Below are 19197 nucleotides of genomic sequence, written 5' to 3'. Positions count from 1 at the left end.
CAATATATTTATCTGTACAGTAATCTATTTATTTATATCTGCACCTTATTGCTCTTTTATCCTGCACTACAACGAGCTAATGCAACAAAATTTCGTTCTTATCTGTACTGTAAAGTTCAAATTTGAATGACAATAAAAAGGAAGTCTAAGTCTAAGTCTAAAGGTTTACAGGGCGGCGGTATAGCTCGTTTGGTAGAGCGGCCGTGCCGGCAACTTGAGGGTTCCAGGTTCAATCCCCGTTTCCGCCATCCTAATCACTGCCGTTGTGTCCTTGGGCAAGACACTTTACCCACCTAATCCCAGTGCCACCCACACTGGTTTAAATGTAACTTAGATATTGGGTTTCACTATGTAAAAGTGCTTTGAGTCATTAGAGAAAAGCGCTATATAAAAATAATTTGCTTTACATTTGCATATTATGAATCGCAAAAAGCCACTGCCTGACCAGGCCTCAGAAAATCTGCAGAGACTCCTCCCACCCCCACTAAGGACTGTTTTCACTGCTGGACTCTAGAAAGAGGTTCCGCAGCCTCCGTAGCAGAACCTCCAGGTTCTGTAACAGCTTTTTCCCTCAGGCCATAAGACTATTGAATTTATCATAATAATCCCCTCAATTCCCCCCCCCAAAAACGGATTAAGTCGCTGGAATATAAAGAAAATATAACATACATCCATAAACGTGGATGCATATGCAAAAGTGCAATATATTTATCTGTACAGTAATCTATTTATTTATATCTGCACCTTATTGCTCTTAATGCAACAACATTGCGTTCTTATCTGTACTGTAAAGTTCAATTTTGAATGACAATAAAGAGGAAGTCTAAGTCTAAGTCTAAAGGTTTATAAAAATAAATAAATAAATCAATGAAAAATAAAAAAACTTGTAAAAAAAAAAAAAAAAAAAAAAAAAGGGGGGGGGGGGGGGGGGCTACAGCTAACCTTTGTGAATGCGTTCTCCTCCTATTTTTAATCACATTTGCAATAAAAGTAACTGTTTTAACATAGCTCCAAAACACTATTTGACTTTTTGGCATGTGTTTCACTCCAGTCCGTTATGTTCCCAACCATAAAGAGTGGACGGTTAGAGCAGTATAGTTGCTCATTCCAACTTTATTAACAACATCAGTTGCAGTTACAATTCAACCATGAATTACCATGGTTACCATGAATTGATTAACGTGGACCCCGACTTAAACGAGTTGGAAAACTTATTCGGGTGTTACCATTTAGTGGTCAATTGTACGGAATATGTACTGTACTGTGCAATCTAGTAATAAAAGTTTCAATCAATCAATCAATCACAACCTGGCTGACTCATACTAGCCCGCTTACTTCCTGTACAGTGTGTCTCCTTCTAAACGTTCCCCCCTGCAACATGTATGAATATGCTGGTGTATCAACGTAACAATCATGACACAGTAAATTTATATTAGAGAAGCCGAGTGTTACAAAACAAAAAATAATATGTAGTTTGATAGCCATCGTGTCAGTTATGAAGCTCTTTATCATTAAAAAAAAAGTAATACAAAACAATTAAGAACTTTTTTTGTCGTATTTCACGCATATTAATTGGAATCAAATATACAGACGACGAATAACAATCAACAACGAGGTTACCCGGATGTAGTTTGACGTGGACTCGGGTTTGCAGGTAAACTAGAAGACCAAAGAGGGCTGTACAGCACCACGATTTGAATTGAAGTTATCCAAGATTTCTTTTTTTTTTCTTGTCTAACCAGGCCAAATATTGAATATGTGGGGTATGCATAACTGCAAAGCTCTGGAACAATTTAGTTGATGTCCTAATTAGGTGTTGCAGATTAACCACGGGGTTGTCGATAAACGATGACGTCAGTGGGCGGGGATTTTATCGGCGTTGACCTCTTATTGGTCAATGGGCGGTTCTGTTTTGGCTATTATCTTGTATCCCCTAGCACAGGGGACTGCAACCCGCGGCTCTAGAGCCGCATGCCGCTCTTTAGCGCCGCCCTAGTGGCTCTCTGGAGCTTTTTAAAAAATGTATGAAAAATGGAAAAAGATGAGGGGGGGAAAATATATTTTTTGTTTTAATATGGTTTCTATAGGAGGACAAACATAACACAAACCTCCATAATTGTTATAAAGCACACTGTTTATATTAAACATGCTTCACTGATTCGAGTATTTGTCCTACTAATTTTGGCGGTCCTTGAACTCACCTTAGTTTGTTTACATGTATAACTTTCTCCGACTTTCTAGGACGTGTTTTATGCCACTTCTTTTTCTGTCTCATTTTGTCCACCAAACGTTTAACGTTGTGCATGAATGCACAAAGGTGAGTTTTGCTGATGTTATTGACTTGTCTGGAGTGCTAATCGGGCATATTTGGTCACTGCATGACTGCAAGCTAATCGATGCTAACATGCTATTTAGGCTAGCTATATGTACATATTGCATCATTATGCCTCATTTGTAGCTATATTTGAGCTCATTTAGTTTCCTTTAAATCCTCTTAATTAAATTTATATCTCATGACACACTATCTGTATGTAATATGGCTTTTAATTTTTTGTGGCTCCAGACAGATTTGTTTTTGTATTTTTGGTCCAATATGGTTCTTTCAACATTTTGGGTTGCCGACCCCTGCCCTAGCATTTCCTACTTCCGAACAGATCCAGCACATAAATGCCCTAAAATGAAGTATTCCATGGTCATATTTAGTAATATACACATTCCACACCTTCAATGTTTGTTCTTGTTAAAACGGAACACAAAGAAAAGATCCTGGATTACTTCAATATCCACTGTCTTTGTTTGTTTTTCATAGAAAGTGCAAACCAAACTCGAGTCCACATAAAACTACTTTCGGGTAACTTTAGTGTGGCAAATAATTTGCAAAAATTTAAATTATATTCTTGTTATCAGTTTTCTACTTTTTTGTAAGAACAGCTAAACGTTATTTAATTTTTGTTTTGTTTAAAAAAAACATTCACAGATTGATATAAATTGTGAAGCCAAAATTGAGAGGTGTTTTTAAAAAACTGTTGAAATACCGTAAATCAAACATAAATTACATATTATATATGTATATTTTTTCCATATCTTTCAGGGGTATCCACAGTGTGGCCCAGGGGCCATTTGTGGCCCACTGCTAATATTTAGGCCGTGGCACATTGTAAAAATACTATTAAAAATAAATAAACAAAACGTAAAAAAGTGGAATAAAATAGCATACAGATGAAATGTAATGAGAAAAGGGTGCACTGTTGACTCTTATAATTCAAAACTGTCATGCATGCTGATTTTTTTTCTTTAAAACTGTCATTACTCAAAAAATAATAATGAATCAAAATCATTGTTATTATGAATTACTGACCAATTAAAGGCTCCAATTACTTCACATCAAAACATCCACTTTGAAATATTTTAAAGTTAAAATATTTCTTATTTAGTGTTTGCCATATCAAAAAAAAAAGTTTTCTTTGACAAAAAGGGCATTAAATAATAAAACATTTTTTTAAACACATTTAATCTAAAATTGATATAGAGACTTGAGCATTGAAAGTAAAAAAAATAAATAAAAGTATCACTTATTTTTAACACTTTTATGAGTGGAGCCCGTTTGGATCCCCAATAATACTAGTGGGAAAAATAAAAGTGAACTAAAATCAATGATGTTATAAATTATTGACCCTTTCAAGGCTCCACACATCAAATATTCCAGTTTGAACATTTTGGGGAGAATACTATATTGCATATTTTGAGTTTTTGGCGTAAAAAAAAAAGGGCATAAACAAATAAAATAAAAAACCTTTATATCGACAGATACACCTGAAGTTAATCTAGAGATTTAAGAATTGAATTAAAAAAAAAAAAATCGAATGTATTTAGGATTTATTTTTAAAATGTGTGTGCATGTTCTCCCCGTAACTGCGTGGGTTCCCTCCGGGTACTCCGGGTTCCTCCCACCTCCAAAGACATGCACCTGGGGATAGGTTGATTGGCAACACTAAATTGGCCCTAGGGTGTGAATGTTGTCTGTCTATCTGTGTTGGCCCTGCGATGAGATGGCGACTTGTCCAGGGTGTACCCCGCCTTCCGACCGGTTGCAGCTGGGATAGGCTCCAGCACCCCCCGTGACCCCAAGAGGACAAGCGGTAGCAAATGGATGGGGATGGATGTGTATGACTGAGACCATTTCAGATCCCCAGGGGCAAAGTTGAGGGGAGCCCTAAAGGTTAAAATAAAAATGTTCTGAAAATGAAAAATATAAAAATGACCCCCACATGCTTTGAATTTTCAGTGGAAAAAGTTTGGACACCCCTGCCTGAGTTCATTTCCAGTGCACAGGTAATTGTGGTATTTATCCAAAAGATGGCAGTCCTGAGTTGCTGGGTTTCTCTTAAGAGCCTGGACTCAATACCCGAGTTTCTATTCCCAGGAACACAGTAAATACAAAGATGAATAAATAAAGGTCAACATTTTGTATTATATATTTGGGTAAATTTTTTATTAATTGTGCTTCAATTGTACAAAGGAAATCACACCTTTTCCATTTATTACAAAAGTTGCATTGCTGTGCAGTGTATATATATTAAAACAAAACAAAAAACACACAATCTTATTATACATGACACATTTCTATGAACACATTAAAAACAAAACTGAAAGGGACCGGTGTTGTTTTATTTAATTATTAACTTGCCTGATTGAGGAAGTGTGTACATTTTCTAATGCTGGTAAGATGTTTTGTGCACACACAAGCACGCACGCACTGCCTATAAAAGTCAGCATTAAATAGCCTGGGACTTGATAGTTGCAAAGTAAGTGTTTATTTTGAGTTCATTCCAAGTGGTGCTACATAGAAGTCATGGGACGCTGAGCCTGAATATATTCACAAAAAGACAGGAATGTGAGAAACACTAAGAGGTATATTTGTGCTGGTCTGGTTTTTATCCTGATTGTTCACGAGAGGGATGTTTGAGTTATGTGGAAAGTGAAACACACACACACACACACACACACACACACACACACATTCTTGTATTTTTTACCTTCTTGAAACCTCTTTAGAACTACCCTTTCTAGATATATAAAAGATTTGTATTTACAACATTCATAATATATACACACTATGCAAATATAAAAAAGCTTGTTGTGAAAAATGGGTTGGAATTTCACAAGAAAAATGTCACTGGCAATTGGCAATATTGTGATAAAATATTTCACCACCAGGGGTGCAAAAGAGATCTCTATTTTTTGTTTTTTGCAATGTGCTTAAGGCCGATGACAAAGGAGTCACGGACTACAGATGGCCCGTGCCGCACTTTGGGCAACCCAGCTGTAGAAGCTAACTGTTAATAGCCACTATAGTCTTAGTGTGGTAGTGTATTTGTTCATCCTATGGTCACATATGGGACACGGGTTGTCTTACGTCAGCACCGGAAGTCGTAAAATCAGTTGTTCACCTGGCGGGTTTTTTTCGGGGATGAATAGAGAAGTCCTTTAGCTGCCGTCTTGTATTATCATATATTGCTGCCTTTGCACCTGTCAATGTTTACTTTTGTATGCATGTTAAATCAACCAAAAATCCTGACTTTGGAGCAATGTTCACGGACTCTAGTATTTGGCTCTCTATTAGATGCAATGGTGTTCCCTATTGGGACCATGATTTGGGTCCTAACTTGTTCACCGGTCCTCATATAGAAGGTACTTTTCCTTGCACACACCCACACACCCACACAGTCAGTCCCTGCTGCACGGCAACAACAATAACATAGTTATACAAGCAAGTCGGAGATTAAAGTAGCTGCAGGAATATTTTACAATGTTGCAAAGTAGTCATCCAGCCGTGTACGAGGTGTTCATATCCTTGTTTTGGCACAAAGGTCAGTGTCTGAAACTGTTAACATGTGATTTTACCGCATTGCGTGTTCAGTAGTTATCATTTTATGAAGGAAAACAGGTGCAATCGACTAAAAACAGGCAGGCAGGTGCAGTGTTTTTGCCTTTTGAAAAGGTCAGGATGCAGACGTGTGGCTGCCTAACTCCAGTATCTTTTCCTCTGCTTGGTCCACGGTAGTGCACACTCTCACAGCAAAAGACCTCAAAGCTTTGTCAAAGGGGATCTATGATGAATTCCCGGCTTTTTCCACTTATAAATGTTAGATACTCGTGTTAAACAATGGCTAAGTATCAAATCCTAAGGTTCATGCATTTGGACGTGACCTTTGGATGCCTCTGTAGGCGGGGTTCTAGAGTGTGGCTACGTTGTGACGCACTTATTTGCCGTTAAAGGTGTCATAAGATGATTGTTGCTCTACATTTAAAACACTTCATTGGGGTTTACATAACGTGTCATCGGTGGTTCTTTGGTCAAACTTGTACAAACCATTTTCAATGCTGCTCAAAGCCAGTGTGCAGGCGTACCTGATGTCGTGACCGAGTAAATCTACATAATGTTCGTGGAGGTTTTTTTGTATCCTGTCTGGAAAAAGTAGCGGTGACAATTAGAGATGTCCAATAATATCGGCCAGCCGATATTATTGGCCGATAAATGCTTTAAAATGTAATATCGGAAATGATCGGTATCGGTTTCAAAGTTATCGGAATCAGTTTCAAAAATTAAAAATGTATGACTTTTTAAAACGCCGCTGTGTACACGGACGTAGGGAGAAGTACAGAGCGCCAATAAACCTTAAAGGCACTGAGGGTGGCCGTATAAACAACTTTAACACTGTTACAAATATGCGCCACACTGTGAACCCACACCAAACAAGAATGACAAACACATTTCGGGAGAACATCCGCACCGTATCACAACATAAACACAACAGAACAAATACCCAGAAACCCTTGCAGCACTAACTCTTCCGGGACGCTACAATATACCCCCCCCCCCCCTCACCACCTCAACCTCCTCATGCTCTCTCAGGGAGAGCATGTCCCAAATAGGGTCTGGCGTGGTTTCATTTGCGATATAAACCACTCAAAACGTGGTTTATAAAAGTGACAGTGGAGCAACATTTACACCAAAGCAAATCCAATACATATCGAGATCAGTGATTCGTAAACTCATTGCACGCGGGCGCCATCTAGTGGTACGCCAAAGAATCACTTAATTAACACCTACTCAGTGGCCTAGTTGTTAGAGTGTCCGCCCTGAGATCGGTAGGTTGTGAGTTCAAACCCCGGCCGAGTCATACCAAAGACTATAAAAATGGGACCCATTACCTCCCTGCTTGGCACTCAGCATCAAGGGTTGGAATTGGGGGTTAAATCACCAAAATGATTCCCGGGCGTGGCACCGCTGCTGCCCACTGCTCCCCTCCCAGGGGGTGATCAAGGGGATGGGTCAAATGCATCCCCTTGATTGGTACTTTAACTTTAACTAAAGTACAGTGTTTTGTTTCCCTTTATTCAAAACACAGTGTGACTGTTCAAACGGTGTGCAATCTCACAGTGACCAAATATTAAATATACCTGTTAAATAAAACCTAGTTAATGAATACTTAGGCCTGTTACGCTACTGTATTTTATTGTTGGTCATTATGGAGGTACTTGGAGAGCCAAGTATTTTCTGAGGTGATAATTGGTAAAAAAAAAAAAAAAAGTTTGAGAACCGCTGACCTAGACCACAAGGAAGTGTTATAAATGTAGATTAAAATCTGTATGGTACTGTATGTGACTACTGTACTTTTACTTGTACGGATACTTCTACCATAACTACTGGGACTTATTGTGCAACTTATTGTCTTGTAATTAATGTACATCAGAGCTATTCAAATTGTTGTATTTTTTTGTATTTAGTGTATTCGATTCAGTAACTAGTGTTTGGATCCCACTGTACGCAATATCTGAAGAGCATGGAAAAAAGCATTTCACTGTGGTGTACTCTGCATGTGACGAATAAAACCCTTGAACCTTGAAAACCCTTGAAATCACCATAGGTGCCTTTTAACTTAAGGAACTACTCTAATCTTCTGAGACCAAGGATTGCATTGGTCGTAATGCACTACAGCAGTGTTTCTTAAACATAGTTCCATTGTTCAGAGTCATGTATAGAGAGAGCATAGCCAACTTGGTTTAAAAATTGGCAGTAAAATGGCACCCTGTAGTCACATAGGGTGTTTTTGACCAATCAGAGAGATTTTGGCCAGAGAATCTCCTAAATGATTGATCAAAAGCCCCTCACGTGACTCCAGGGCGCCATTTTGCTGCTGCCAACTTTGAAACCGAGTTGGCCAAACTCTCTCTATACTCGGCTCTGCCATTGTATGAGAGGGCCGCCATAAAATATCAGTTTTTCAGCTGTATGGGCCGCAGTGGTAATCAGTTGAAATACACTTTTCTACCACTTGTGGCAGTAATGACAATATCAAACAAAGAGAAGAAGTCTGGCGCTTAAGTCTTAGAGAAGATACTTAAGCGCAAAAATTATGACTAAAGAGGTGAAGCTGTATTTTCATTTGCACTTTAATTTATTGGCAGTTTATTTAAGAAACATCATTTAGTTATTTAGCACAACATAATTGTGTGCTAATTGACTTTTCATCTGTTATTTATGACTCCCTTCTTATGCAGTATATTTGGTTAGTACTGACCAAGCTTAAGGTTTATTGAATATGATTAAATACAAGAGTAATATTGTAAATTTTGTGTTAATACTTAAGTGGGCCTCGGGCCCCTCTGTAGTGAAAACGCCACATGCATGAAGTTGGCATGTGTGGAAAAAACGCTTCATGCAAGTGTTATTCATATGTCGATTAATACAAAAAGTGGCACTACATTTACATATTGCCAAAATCAAGAAAATTTCACATTTGTGCAATGATTTTTTTCCATGTCCAATTTTACGACAAGGATGGAATACAAAAATATAGGCAAATAGAGCTACAAACTGCATTCTGTTTGTTTGATATATAAATGTATTGTTCGTCTCATCAAAAATGTAAACAATGATGGGACTAAAACTTATTCAGTTGGCACTCAAAACTTTTGTTTTTCTGGGTCCCAGCGGGATATGATGCATATTTATGGCCCTATTTTCCCATTCGCGCTTAAGGTATTTTTTCCGCGCTTAAAGTTATGCATGTTCCTTTTATTCAAATTCTCACATCCAGCCCAGGGACACGCCGACAGGGACCGTAAGTGAGGCAAAAGTGCGTAAGTCTGGAATGAAGGCGAACTCATTACTTGAGAGGCGGACTTTGCCATAATGCCCTTTTTGGGTCGTTGGAAAATGTTTTAACACTCGTAAATGTCATTAAAAATCAATGAAAAATATAACTTTCATACATTTGAAAAGGCCGTATCAATCCAGGCAGTGCTTGTCACATGTACGTGTTAGGCCATGGTGATGTAGTGTGTGTATGCAAGCTACAATAGCTTCTTCTTCCTTGCTGGATGGGAATATCAATTTGTAGATCAAACTTTGTTTCACTTATTATTTTAATCGCCCTGATGTTAATTGTGATGTTAAGAGTTCTGTTTCATAGAAATATTTGTGAAGCTGTTTGTGTGGTTTTTTTTGTGTGTGTGTGTGTGTGTATGCTTGCGGAGGGGTTTCATATTAACTGTCAAAAAATCAATGGAATCAATTAGGGGTGTGGGGAAAAAAATCGAATCGAATTCAAATCGCGATTCTCCCGTTGTACTATTTAGTATCGATTCTCATTTTTCAAAAATCTATTTTTATTTTTATTTTTTTCATTAATCAATCCAACAAAATAATACAAAGCAATACCATAACAATGCAATCCAATTCCAAAACCAAACCCGACCCAGCAACACTCAGAACTGCAATAAACAGAGCAATTGAGAGGAGACACATACACGACACAGAACAATCCAAAAGTAGTGAAACAAAAATGAATGTTATCAACAACAGTATCAATATTAGTAACAATTTCAACATAGCAGTAATTAAAAATCCCTCACTGACATTATCATTAGACATTTATAAAAAAAAAAAAAAAAATTTTAAAACAACAATAGTGTCACAGTGGCTTACACTTGCATCGCATCTCATAAGCTTGACAACACAGTGTCCAATATTTTCACAGAGATAAAATAAGTCATATTTTAGGTTCATTTAATAGTTAAAACAAATTTACATTATTGCAATCAGTTGATAAAACATTGTCCTTTACAATTATAAAAGCTTTTTACAAAAATCTACTACTCTGCTTGCATGTCAGCAGACTGGGGTAGATCCTGCTGAAATCCTATGTATTGAATGAATAGAGAATCGTTTTGAATCGGGAAAATATCGTTTTTGAATCGAGAATCGCGTTGAATCGAAAAAAATCGATTTATAATCGAATCGTGACCCCAAGAATCAATATTGAATCGAATCGTGGGACACCTAAAGATTCGCAGCCCTAGTATATATATACATACAAAGAGGATGAGCAGTAAGTTTTTGAAAGCCGACTGCTACCCGACAGATGCAACTTTATTGTGACACCAGCATCCAAAGCATTGCTAGGTGCTGAACATACAAACTAACCATTTAAAACCATAATAAAACAAACACTTACTGTAATATTTCCACTCTCGCTGGAATGCCGACCGACGGAACGCTCACATAATCCTGTTTGGATAAAGATTCAATCACAATCCTCACGAAGGGTTGTACAAAGTTGCTGCAACAAGTGTCTAGTTGTGTTTTTTTGCCATCTCGGGGATGTGAAAGTTGACCAGCCTGTCGGACCATGGCCACATCGGTCTACTACCAGGTGAGAGATGCATGAATTATAATGTCAAATTTACCTTTTGCTAGTTTGAGACGAAGCAGAAGCAGCCGCCAGCTTAAAGTGTGTCAACAAGAGCAGCGTAAACCAGTGGTCCCCAACCTTTTTGTACCTGCGGACCGGTCAACGCTTGAAAATGTGTCCCACGGACCGGGGGGGTGTATGGTATTTTATTTTTTATTTTTGTGTCATAAAGAAATACAATCATGTGTGCTTACGGAGTGTATCCCTGCAGACTGTATTGATCTATATTGATATATAACGTATATATTGTGTTTTTTATGTTGATTTAATAAAAATAAAAATGCTTTATTTTTTTTTTTATTTCTTGTGCGGCCCGGTACCAATCGGTCCACAGACCGGTACCGGGTCGCGCCCCGGTGGTTGGGGACCACTGGCGTAAACTAGCATTAGCTCACTGCCATCAATGAGCCGCTAAAATAGTCTGTCTGCATTGGCGCTTATAATAACAATATCAATATCATCAAAATGAGTGGTTGACGACATGTAAATGGAGTATTGTTGGCGGTTTCTGTTTTTTTTTTAGAGAGAGATAATATAACGCAACTGAGGACCCTAGATCTGTTGACTCAGTTGTTAGCTATTTATTTACGATTTTGAATGCATATAAAAAGCCAAGCATATGTGTTCTTGTTTTACATAAGGATTGTGAATGATAAACAGCAGATTGCTTTTAAATGTTTGCGTATTTCCAGTACAACTGATCTGATAACATGGTCAGAGCGCAGAAATGTTACTCTCGTGCCGTAGAAACTATGGAAATGACCAAAGGTGTTCGTAGCGGAATATTCAAATGTGTGGCATTTTGTCATGTTTATCAATCAATCGATCAATGTTTATTTATATAGCCCTAAATCACAAGTGTCTCAAAGGGCTGCACAAGCCACAACGACATTCACCCCAGTGGGACGTCGATGTGAATGACTATGAGAAACCTTGGAGAGGACCGCATATGTGTAACCCCCCCCCTAAACTCTAATGGTACTTTAAGGCTTGCTCCACCCAAAGCATGCATTTTGGATGAAGGCGCGCAGTGGTTGCGCACCTTTTTTTCCACTTAAGCACATGGGAGAATAGGGCCATTAGTGAATATCTGCAGGACCTATTTAAGTCCTATAATATAATCATACTACCTCGTCCAATAGAAAGCTTATATAGCACCGTCAGTGTCTTTTCTTAATACTTCCTCAATAGTTCTGATTAGTCCTCTGTTAGTGTTTCTCACGGCTCAATTAATCAATCACATTATTACAAATCATTTCTGCTCATTCCTGGTGTTATGTTGGCGTTTGACATTTCCTAACAGACAAAGACACAGACATGGAGAGAAATTAGGAGCCTTATAATCACTCTCAGTTACTAAATATAGTAATAGTATTATAGGAAAAAATACCTCACTCAAGAGTTCTCTTCGCATTGTGGGTCAAAGGTAACTTGCTCTTCTGGATTACCTTGATGAAATAACACAAAGCATTTAAGAAGAAGTGTGTGTGCGTATGTTTCAGACCAGAAAGAGTCAAATGTGCAAAGGTTTACCTTGCTCAGCATCTTCTTTCTTTCGATATCTGCGGAACCCTTGAACTAAAACACACATCACAACAACATTAGTGGAGGCAGTACGTGGTAAAGACTCACTCCACAAACATACTCCACAGTATCATCTGAGCACGCCAATCAACCGGACCAGGGTAGAATAGACCCTTATCCACTTTCTGTGTACACTAAAGGGCCATTGACAAATCAACACTTTTCCTTTGCCGAGATAATCCATCAAGTGCCAGTTGGAAGAAGTCAATAGTATGTCTTTGCATGCAGTAATCATCATTGGTTGGTTAGGAATGCGCTACATGTACTCCCTTACTTTTATTTACCGTAAATTCCGGACAATAAGCCGCTACTTTTTTTCCCTACACTTTGAACCCTGGGGCTTATAAGACGGTGCAGCCAATTTTATGATTTTTTTTTTTGTTTTTTTTTGCTGACAGCCATAAAAAAGAGTTCTCCAAAAAAAAAAAAAAAAAAAGCAAATACAATGAGAAGGTGTTTTATTTTTTGTGCTATGGCGCCTTCTTTTGGACACGTTTGCTTACTGCAGGTGCTACAGTGTCCTTTCCATTTACTGGTAGTGCTTTATTTATTTATTTTTTCCAACCAGAGTGCCGTTCAATCTTTTAGCGATCCTTAGCGTTTTTACTCGTATTGATTCTTCAGTCATCACTCCAAGCAATGGTTGTAAGTTTTACAATATCAATAAAACTTTATATTTACTAAACCGTCCCATGTCTGATGTCTGTAGGACTGTTTTCATGCATATTTGTACATGCTATCGTAATGTCATGGCACTAGCGTCATTAGCATTAGCTAATATGCTAACACGTGTACGAGTGTTTGTATTATTAACTTACAATGGCATTCTTTTTCTATTGTTTAAGTTCTACAAATTCCGCAGTAAACTCACCAAGGTGTCACATCATTGAGTCTCTTTAGCTTATTGGAGAGCAGCTTCCGCAGCTAGTGGGTCCATGATGATGACTTCTGTTTTGTTTGATCAGCCGTTTTACTGCCAGGTTACAGGCACCATTTAGAAACAATTCAGGTATGTAAATACACATTTACAGTATCTTTCTGTGTAAATAACTCATTTTATAACGTATATATCTGCAGCTTATAGTCAGGTGCAGCTATCGTATGGAAAAATATGTTCCCTGAAAATGTATTGGGTGCAGCTCTATAGTCCAGAAAATACGGATATTAACTTTTTGGATAAATTGCACTTGTCAGAGTAGATTTAATGCAACATAGGTTTTTTTACTTGACTGTTTTCTGTATAGAAGAAACACTACTTTTACTCCGTTACACTGAGTTTCATTCCGATCCCTATATATATATTTATATCATCATTATTATAATTGCTTGTAAATACATATTCATTAGAGAAACTTCTTCTAGCGGGCAGGGTCACATGACGCTGTTTAACCAATCCAACTTAAGCACTAGCGACGCTTGACTCCATTCCACCATTCCAACTACATACACACTAAAAAAGCGACATGACGTCAGACGAGACAATGTTAATGTTTACTTACGAATCATCAAAAATAATAGTTATATCATGCGCTGTCATCTGTGTCAGTAGAACTGTTCATGGCCAAACGAGTCCTTCCAAGGGTATGGGTCAATCCAGGAAAAATGCAATACAACTTTCTCTTATCGGTTGATAAGAGGAAGTTGTGTATCCTATTAAAACTATAGGACCATGTGTAAGTATTATATCAATATCATTCTAAAGTTTGGGTTACAGTTCAGAACACAGTTAGCATTCCTACAATCATGTTTCTAGACAACAGAAAAGAGTCTGATCAAAATATAGAGTGGCTTCATTAAACAGTTTCAGTTAAAAACTATATAGAGCACAGATGTCAAACTCAAGGCCTGGATGCCAGATCATTTTATGTAGCCCACGAAAGCTTTGTAATATTACTAAATGTCTTCGTTCTTTCCCTTTTGACAGAAAACAAATACATGTATTGCATGCAATTGCATATACAGTATTTTTATTCAATACTAAATATTCAAGTTATCCATTAAATTGTACGTTGTAAAAATGACAATAGATTTTGCGGTAAAGAAAAACAACTGGCTGCTCAGTCGCCAAAAATGCTCCATTTAAAAAAAATGGTACCGTTTTCCCATTTATAGTAATACATTGCAAAAACAACAACTATATATTTTAGACTAAAAAACTGTCCGCCCAGTCACCAGAATTTTACTGTAAAAAAGGGGCAGCCATAACTGCGATGTGGCTCTCAGTGAAAACAAGTTTGACACCCATGATATAAAGTGTATTTAAAAGTGTAATTGTTACAATATTGTAATTCGGGATGATGTTCAAAATCGGTTCTCCCGGTTGTTCGGTAAGAAAAGAACAGATTCCATGGACTCGAATCCCTTTTTGAGAACCGGTTCCCGTTATTGAGGCCACTATAGTAAAGAAAAAGAGTTGGTTCTTTATTCGAATCCCTGGGAACTACGGTAATCCCTTCCCACGTACAGGAAATGCCCTGTGGAACCTGCAATGTTATGCCCATTTGATTGTAGACTCTTACTGACATCTTGTGGCGATATGAAAATACGACGTGTCATTAGTTTGGGCACTTCCGGGTTGAGACAATTGAGAAGTAGACAAGTTGTGTTAGCTCTTACAAGCCTTGGAAAAGATAAGTCTGTAAGTAAACTGTTTAACTTGTTTATGTAACTCAATATTAAGGTGGAAAGTGAGTATCAAACTTAACACTAAGATGTTTATTGAAAAACGATTTTTGTGCACTGTTTCAATGGATGTTTTGAGGACTTAAAATGGCTGCCAGTCGTATATTTCCACCATCAAAATAGTTTCAACACTCAGAAGTATTTGTTTGATGATAGTACTGTATATTTGTGTGTAGCTAATATTTACATATTGTGTATTACATTTTAGTATGTTAATTGAATCACATAGCTTATACATTTGTCATTGTGTGTATTTCAGTTTAAAAAATAAATAAAAAATAACAGTCCAGTGCAAGACAAAAGTAAAGATAGGAAAAGACAAAGCAAGATCAACAATAAAGAGCCTAAATGGATTCATCTGCTTTGGATTGTTTGTTAGCTGTCTGTCAAGCTGTATAACCTCAACATGTATAGTGAGGGCAGAACAGGCAATATGCAATTATTGCCAGGCTTCACTCTCATGTAAGGGGGGAAGAATTGTTGATTGATGACTGTGGTGTTCTTAGTGTCATAGTGTGTGTAGTTAGTATGTTCCAATAGCAGCAGAAGTGCACTTTTTGGAGAGCTGTATTATTTTCAGTTTTGTGCCCATGGGACTGATTTTTTTTAACACTATATTATTATTTATACACCTATAGTGATCACAGAGACAGGTTGTTTTTGTGTTACTGTATGTATTTGTTTTTCTGAAAAATCCCACTTAATATACTTTGGGTAACAGTCAATATATTTTATTTTTTTTAGGGGGGTAACAGTCAATATTTATTTTTTATTTTTATTTTTTTCTTATAAAATAAAAGTGAGCTTTTGTTAAACCAAATATTGTGTTTTTTTCCATATACAATAACCTATCTGGATTCGATAAGAGAATCGATAAGGAATCGGTTCGATAAGAGGATTCAATAATGGGCTTGAACTCGATAATTTCTTATCAAACATCATCCCTAATTGTAACAGGTATATTTGGGTAAATAGTTGGAATAAACCAAAAAATTTCGCTTGCCAAATCCTTCATTTTTTTAATAAATGCAAATCAACAATAAAATTGTGCTTTTAACATGTTTGCAATAATAAAAAATATCTTGCGGGCTCTCTCTTACACTGACTGTGTGGGAACTACTGTATGTTAGCGTATTTGTCAGCGTAAGTTCCAGCCCTGATTACTACCCACCTCTGCCTGTGCACTAATCAGCATTTTAGGATGAGATGGATGGATTTTCTCGGCAAAGGAGAAGAGATCGCAGATTCTGACAGACTTGTCAATCATATTTAAGAGAAATAGGCCTCTTGAGTACTCGGAAAAAAGTTTTACATCTTTGTGATCAGCTCATGAAAAGTGGCAGCAAAAACAAAAGTGTTTATATTTTTGTTCAGTGTATTGATGCTTAATGTTTAAAAAAATTTATATATACAAACAACATATATATATATTTAAATCCAGTGCAACACACAAAGAAAAAGTTGAAACAAATTTACACACCTCATCAAACTAGTTAGAAATAAAGAAGTGCATGTAGGAACTAGCATGGAATGACATGGGAAATGTGCCAGTAGATAGAAGACTACCACTAAAACTAACATTCAAGGGCTTGTTTACACGAGAACCATCTGGCAAAAATAGCTTTGGGAAAATTCCACTTGTGGATGATGAAAACATGAAGGAACAGACCACTTTGCAGCGTGATAGTCAGATGGCAGCTTTTGCTCTAATGCTTTCATGTCTTATGTGGGCATCCTCTAATTTCTATGCCACTCAAAGGTCAGATTGTAACTGAGCCTCGTTAAAGAGCTAAAGTGGCACATGCACAACAACAACAACCCTGTGTTCTGCCATTCAAAAATGGATGTGACACGCTTGCAGATCCCTTCTGTTTGCAGAGAGTTGTACTCGCAACACTATAGAAAATAGCGAGCATAAATGCACAAAGAAAAGAGAACATTATCGTTCTCCTGACAAGACAAGACAATTTTATCTTTGATCGCCATGACACTGTCACGCTCTTTTGACTGTTTTGGACTCATGTTTGCTTTTTCCCAGAGTGGTATTTCAGTTCCTGTCCTATGGCCCTTATTTTGTTATTCTCCAGTGTTTCCCACACATTCATTTATTTGTGGCGGCCCGCCACGAAAGAATTACGTCCGCCACAAATGGATTTTTTGGCTTTTGACTCGCTCGACCGCTCATAAAAGCAATGGGACTCTGTCTGTGAATGTACCTTGTAGTTACAACTCCGGTGCAGTAGGTGGCGGTAGCCTACTATGCATTGTAACTCCGCCAATAGCACTTAATTCACCTGGTGGGCCAGAAGAAGAAGAAGACGGCGGAGTAAAAGAACGGACCGACCGGATCAAAATACGAGGGTAATATAGGTTGTAGGTAGATAAGTTATAGCTGCATCGCTCGCGGCTCGTCATATATTTAACGTTAATCCGCGATTTCACCGAGCGTTTCACTCACGATGAGCAGCCTGACGCTGCTTCATTAACACCGCCGCTGTTGTCACGTCACGTGTTACCATACCGACGAGCTAACGTGTCCAGGTTATAACCCTGTTGTCAATAAACATACGTGGAGACAGTGCTTCAGATACTGCATTAATAATGAAGCTAAATTGTCCACTGTCCACTGCAGCATGTGAATGCAATGAAAAGAATAAAATCTGAGCCAACCAGCTGTTAAAATGTTGTCCAGGTTAATGTTTTGGCCATTAAAGGCCCTTCATTTCAAGATTTCAACTGTGATCGGGCTTTAAACAGGTGGCTGACCTGTTCAGATGGGTGTAACTCAGGGGTGCTCACACTTTTTCTGCAGGCGAGCTACTTTTCAATTGATCAAGTCGTGGGGATCTACCTCATTCATATATATAATTTATATTTACTTATTTATGAAATATATGTTTTTGTTAACAAGTTAAAGGTGTTTAATGATAATGCAAGCATGTTTAACACATATAGTTAATATTGTTAATAGATTAAAGGTGTTTAATGATAATACAAGTATGTTTAATACATATAGTTAATATTGTTAACAAGTTAAAGGTGTTTAAAGATAATACAAGCATGTTTAACATATATTGTTAATAAATTAAAAGTGTTTAATGATAATACAAGTATGTTTAATACATATAGTTAATATTGTTAACAAGTTAAAGGTGTTTAATGACAATACAAGCATGTTTAACACATATAGTTAATATTGTTAACAAGTTAAAGGTGTTTAAAGATAATACAAGCATGTTTAACACATATAGTTAATATTGTTAACAAGTTAAAGGTGTTTAAAAATAATACAAGCATGTTTAACACATATAGATTCCTTTCTTTCATGAAGACAAGAATATAAGTTGGTGTATTACCTGATTCTGATGACTTGCATTGATAGGAATCAGACAGTGGTGCTGATAATGTCCGCATTTTCGAATGGAGGAGAAAAAAAGTCCTCCTTTCTGTCCAATACCACATGAAAGTGGTTGGTTTTTGGCATCTTATTTGTCCAGCTTCTGTACTCCTTTGTATACACTTTACAAGAAATACATTGTCCGCAAACTCCGTAGCTTGCTAGCTTGTGCACGCCAGCTTTCTGAGACTCTTATTTTGTTAGCGCAACTGTGCAGTCGGTCTTTGGAGTTTTGACGACAGGTACGGCGCCAGAGTCTGTTGAAATAAAGTGTTTCTCGCCTTCCTGTCGGTAATTTTAATGAGCTAAATATGTACATAAAGTGTTGTACTTATATTCCAACTCCGCGTTCTTCTTGGTCATCGCCGCTGCCGCCGTCACCCCCCGCCCCCCGACCACACCACCACAAATAGATGCCTGTCCTGTGGGAAACACTGTTCTCACTTCTTCATTTCCAAGCACAGGCATCCAAACCTGCTACCCGATTGGCAACCAGGGCACACCTGAGCCCGTTTGCCAACCAGGCTCCTATTTATTTTAGCAATGTCTGACAGACCGCGTCGTTTCATTGTTGTTTCTCCCAGGGATCAATAAAGTACTTTCTATTCTATATCGCATATCAATGCTATGCTCTGTTGTTTCATTTGGCTATGCCTAATGATAGATCAAAGATTGGTTGTGCTTTTAGAAGACGTTGTGCTTTTACTTAAAATTCGCCTTCTTTGCTTTTTCCCCCCACGACCTCGTTAGTATTTTTCTCTTGCTCATTAAATC

The 19197-nt window shown here is 37.6% G+C and overlaps 1 protein-coding gene across 1 annotated transcript in view; it reads right to left on the bottom strand.

The window, feature by feature from the left end:
• Positions 1-11560: 11560 nt before the first annotated feature.
• The window catches only part of LOC133621587 (CD276 antigen homolog), a 38266-nt gene continuing 30629 nt past the window's right edge, over positions 11561-19197 (bottom strand). Inside the window, exons 6-8 of the mRNA XM_061983711.1 lie at positions 12294-12338; positions 12151-12208; positions 11561-12056 (exon numbers count right to left, since the gene is read on the bottom strand). Coding sequence (XP_061839695.1) covers positions 12156-12208; positions 12294-12338 — 98 coding nt within the window. The 3' untranslated portion in view covers positions 11561-12056; positions 12151-12155. The remainder of the gene's footprint in view (positions 12057-12150; positions 12209-12293; positions 12339-19197) is intronic.

This window comes from Nerophis lumbriciformis, linkage group LG25 (assembly GCF_033978685.3).
Source record: "Nerophis lumbriciformis linkage group LG25, RoL_Nlum_v2.1, whole genome shotgun sequence".
Classification (NCBI taxonomy): domain Eukaryota; kingdom Metazoa; phylum Chordata; class Actinopteri; order Syngnathiformes; family Syngnathidae; genus Nerophis; species Nerophis lumbriciformis.
The sequence above is the reverse complement of the archived record's forward strand: the minus strand, read 5'-3'. Positions and strand labels throughout refer to the sequence as shown.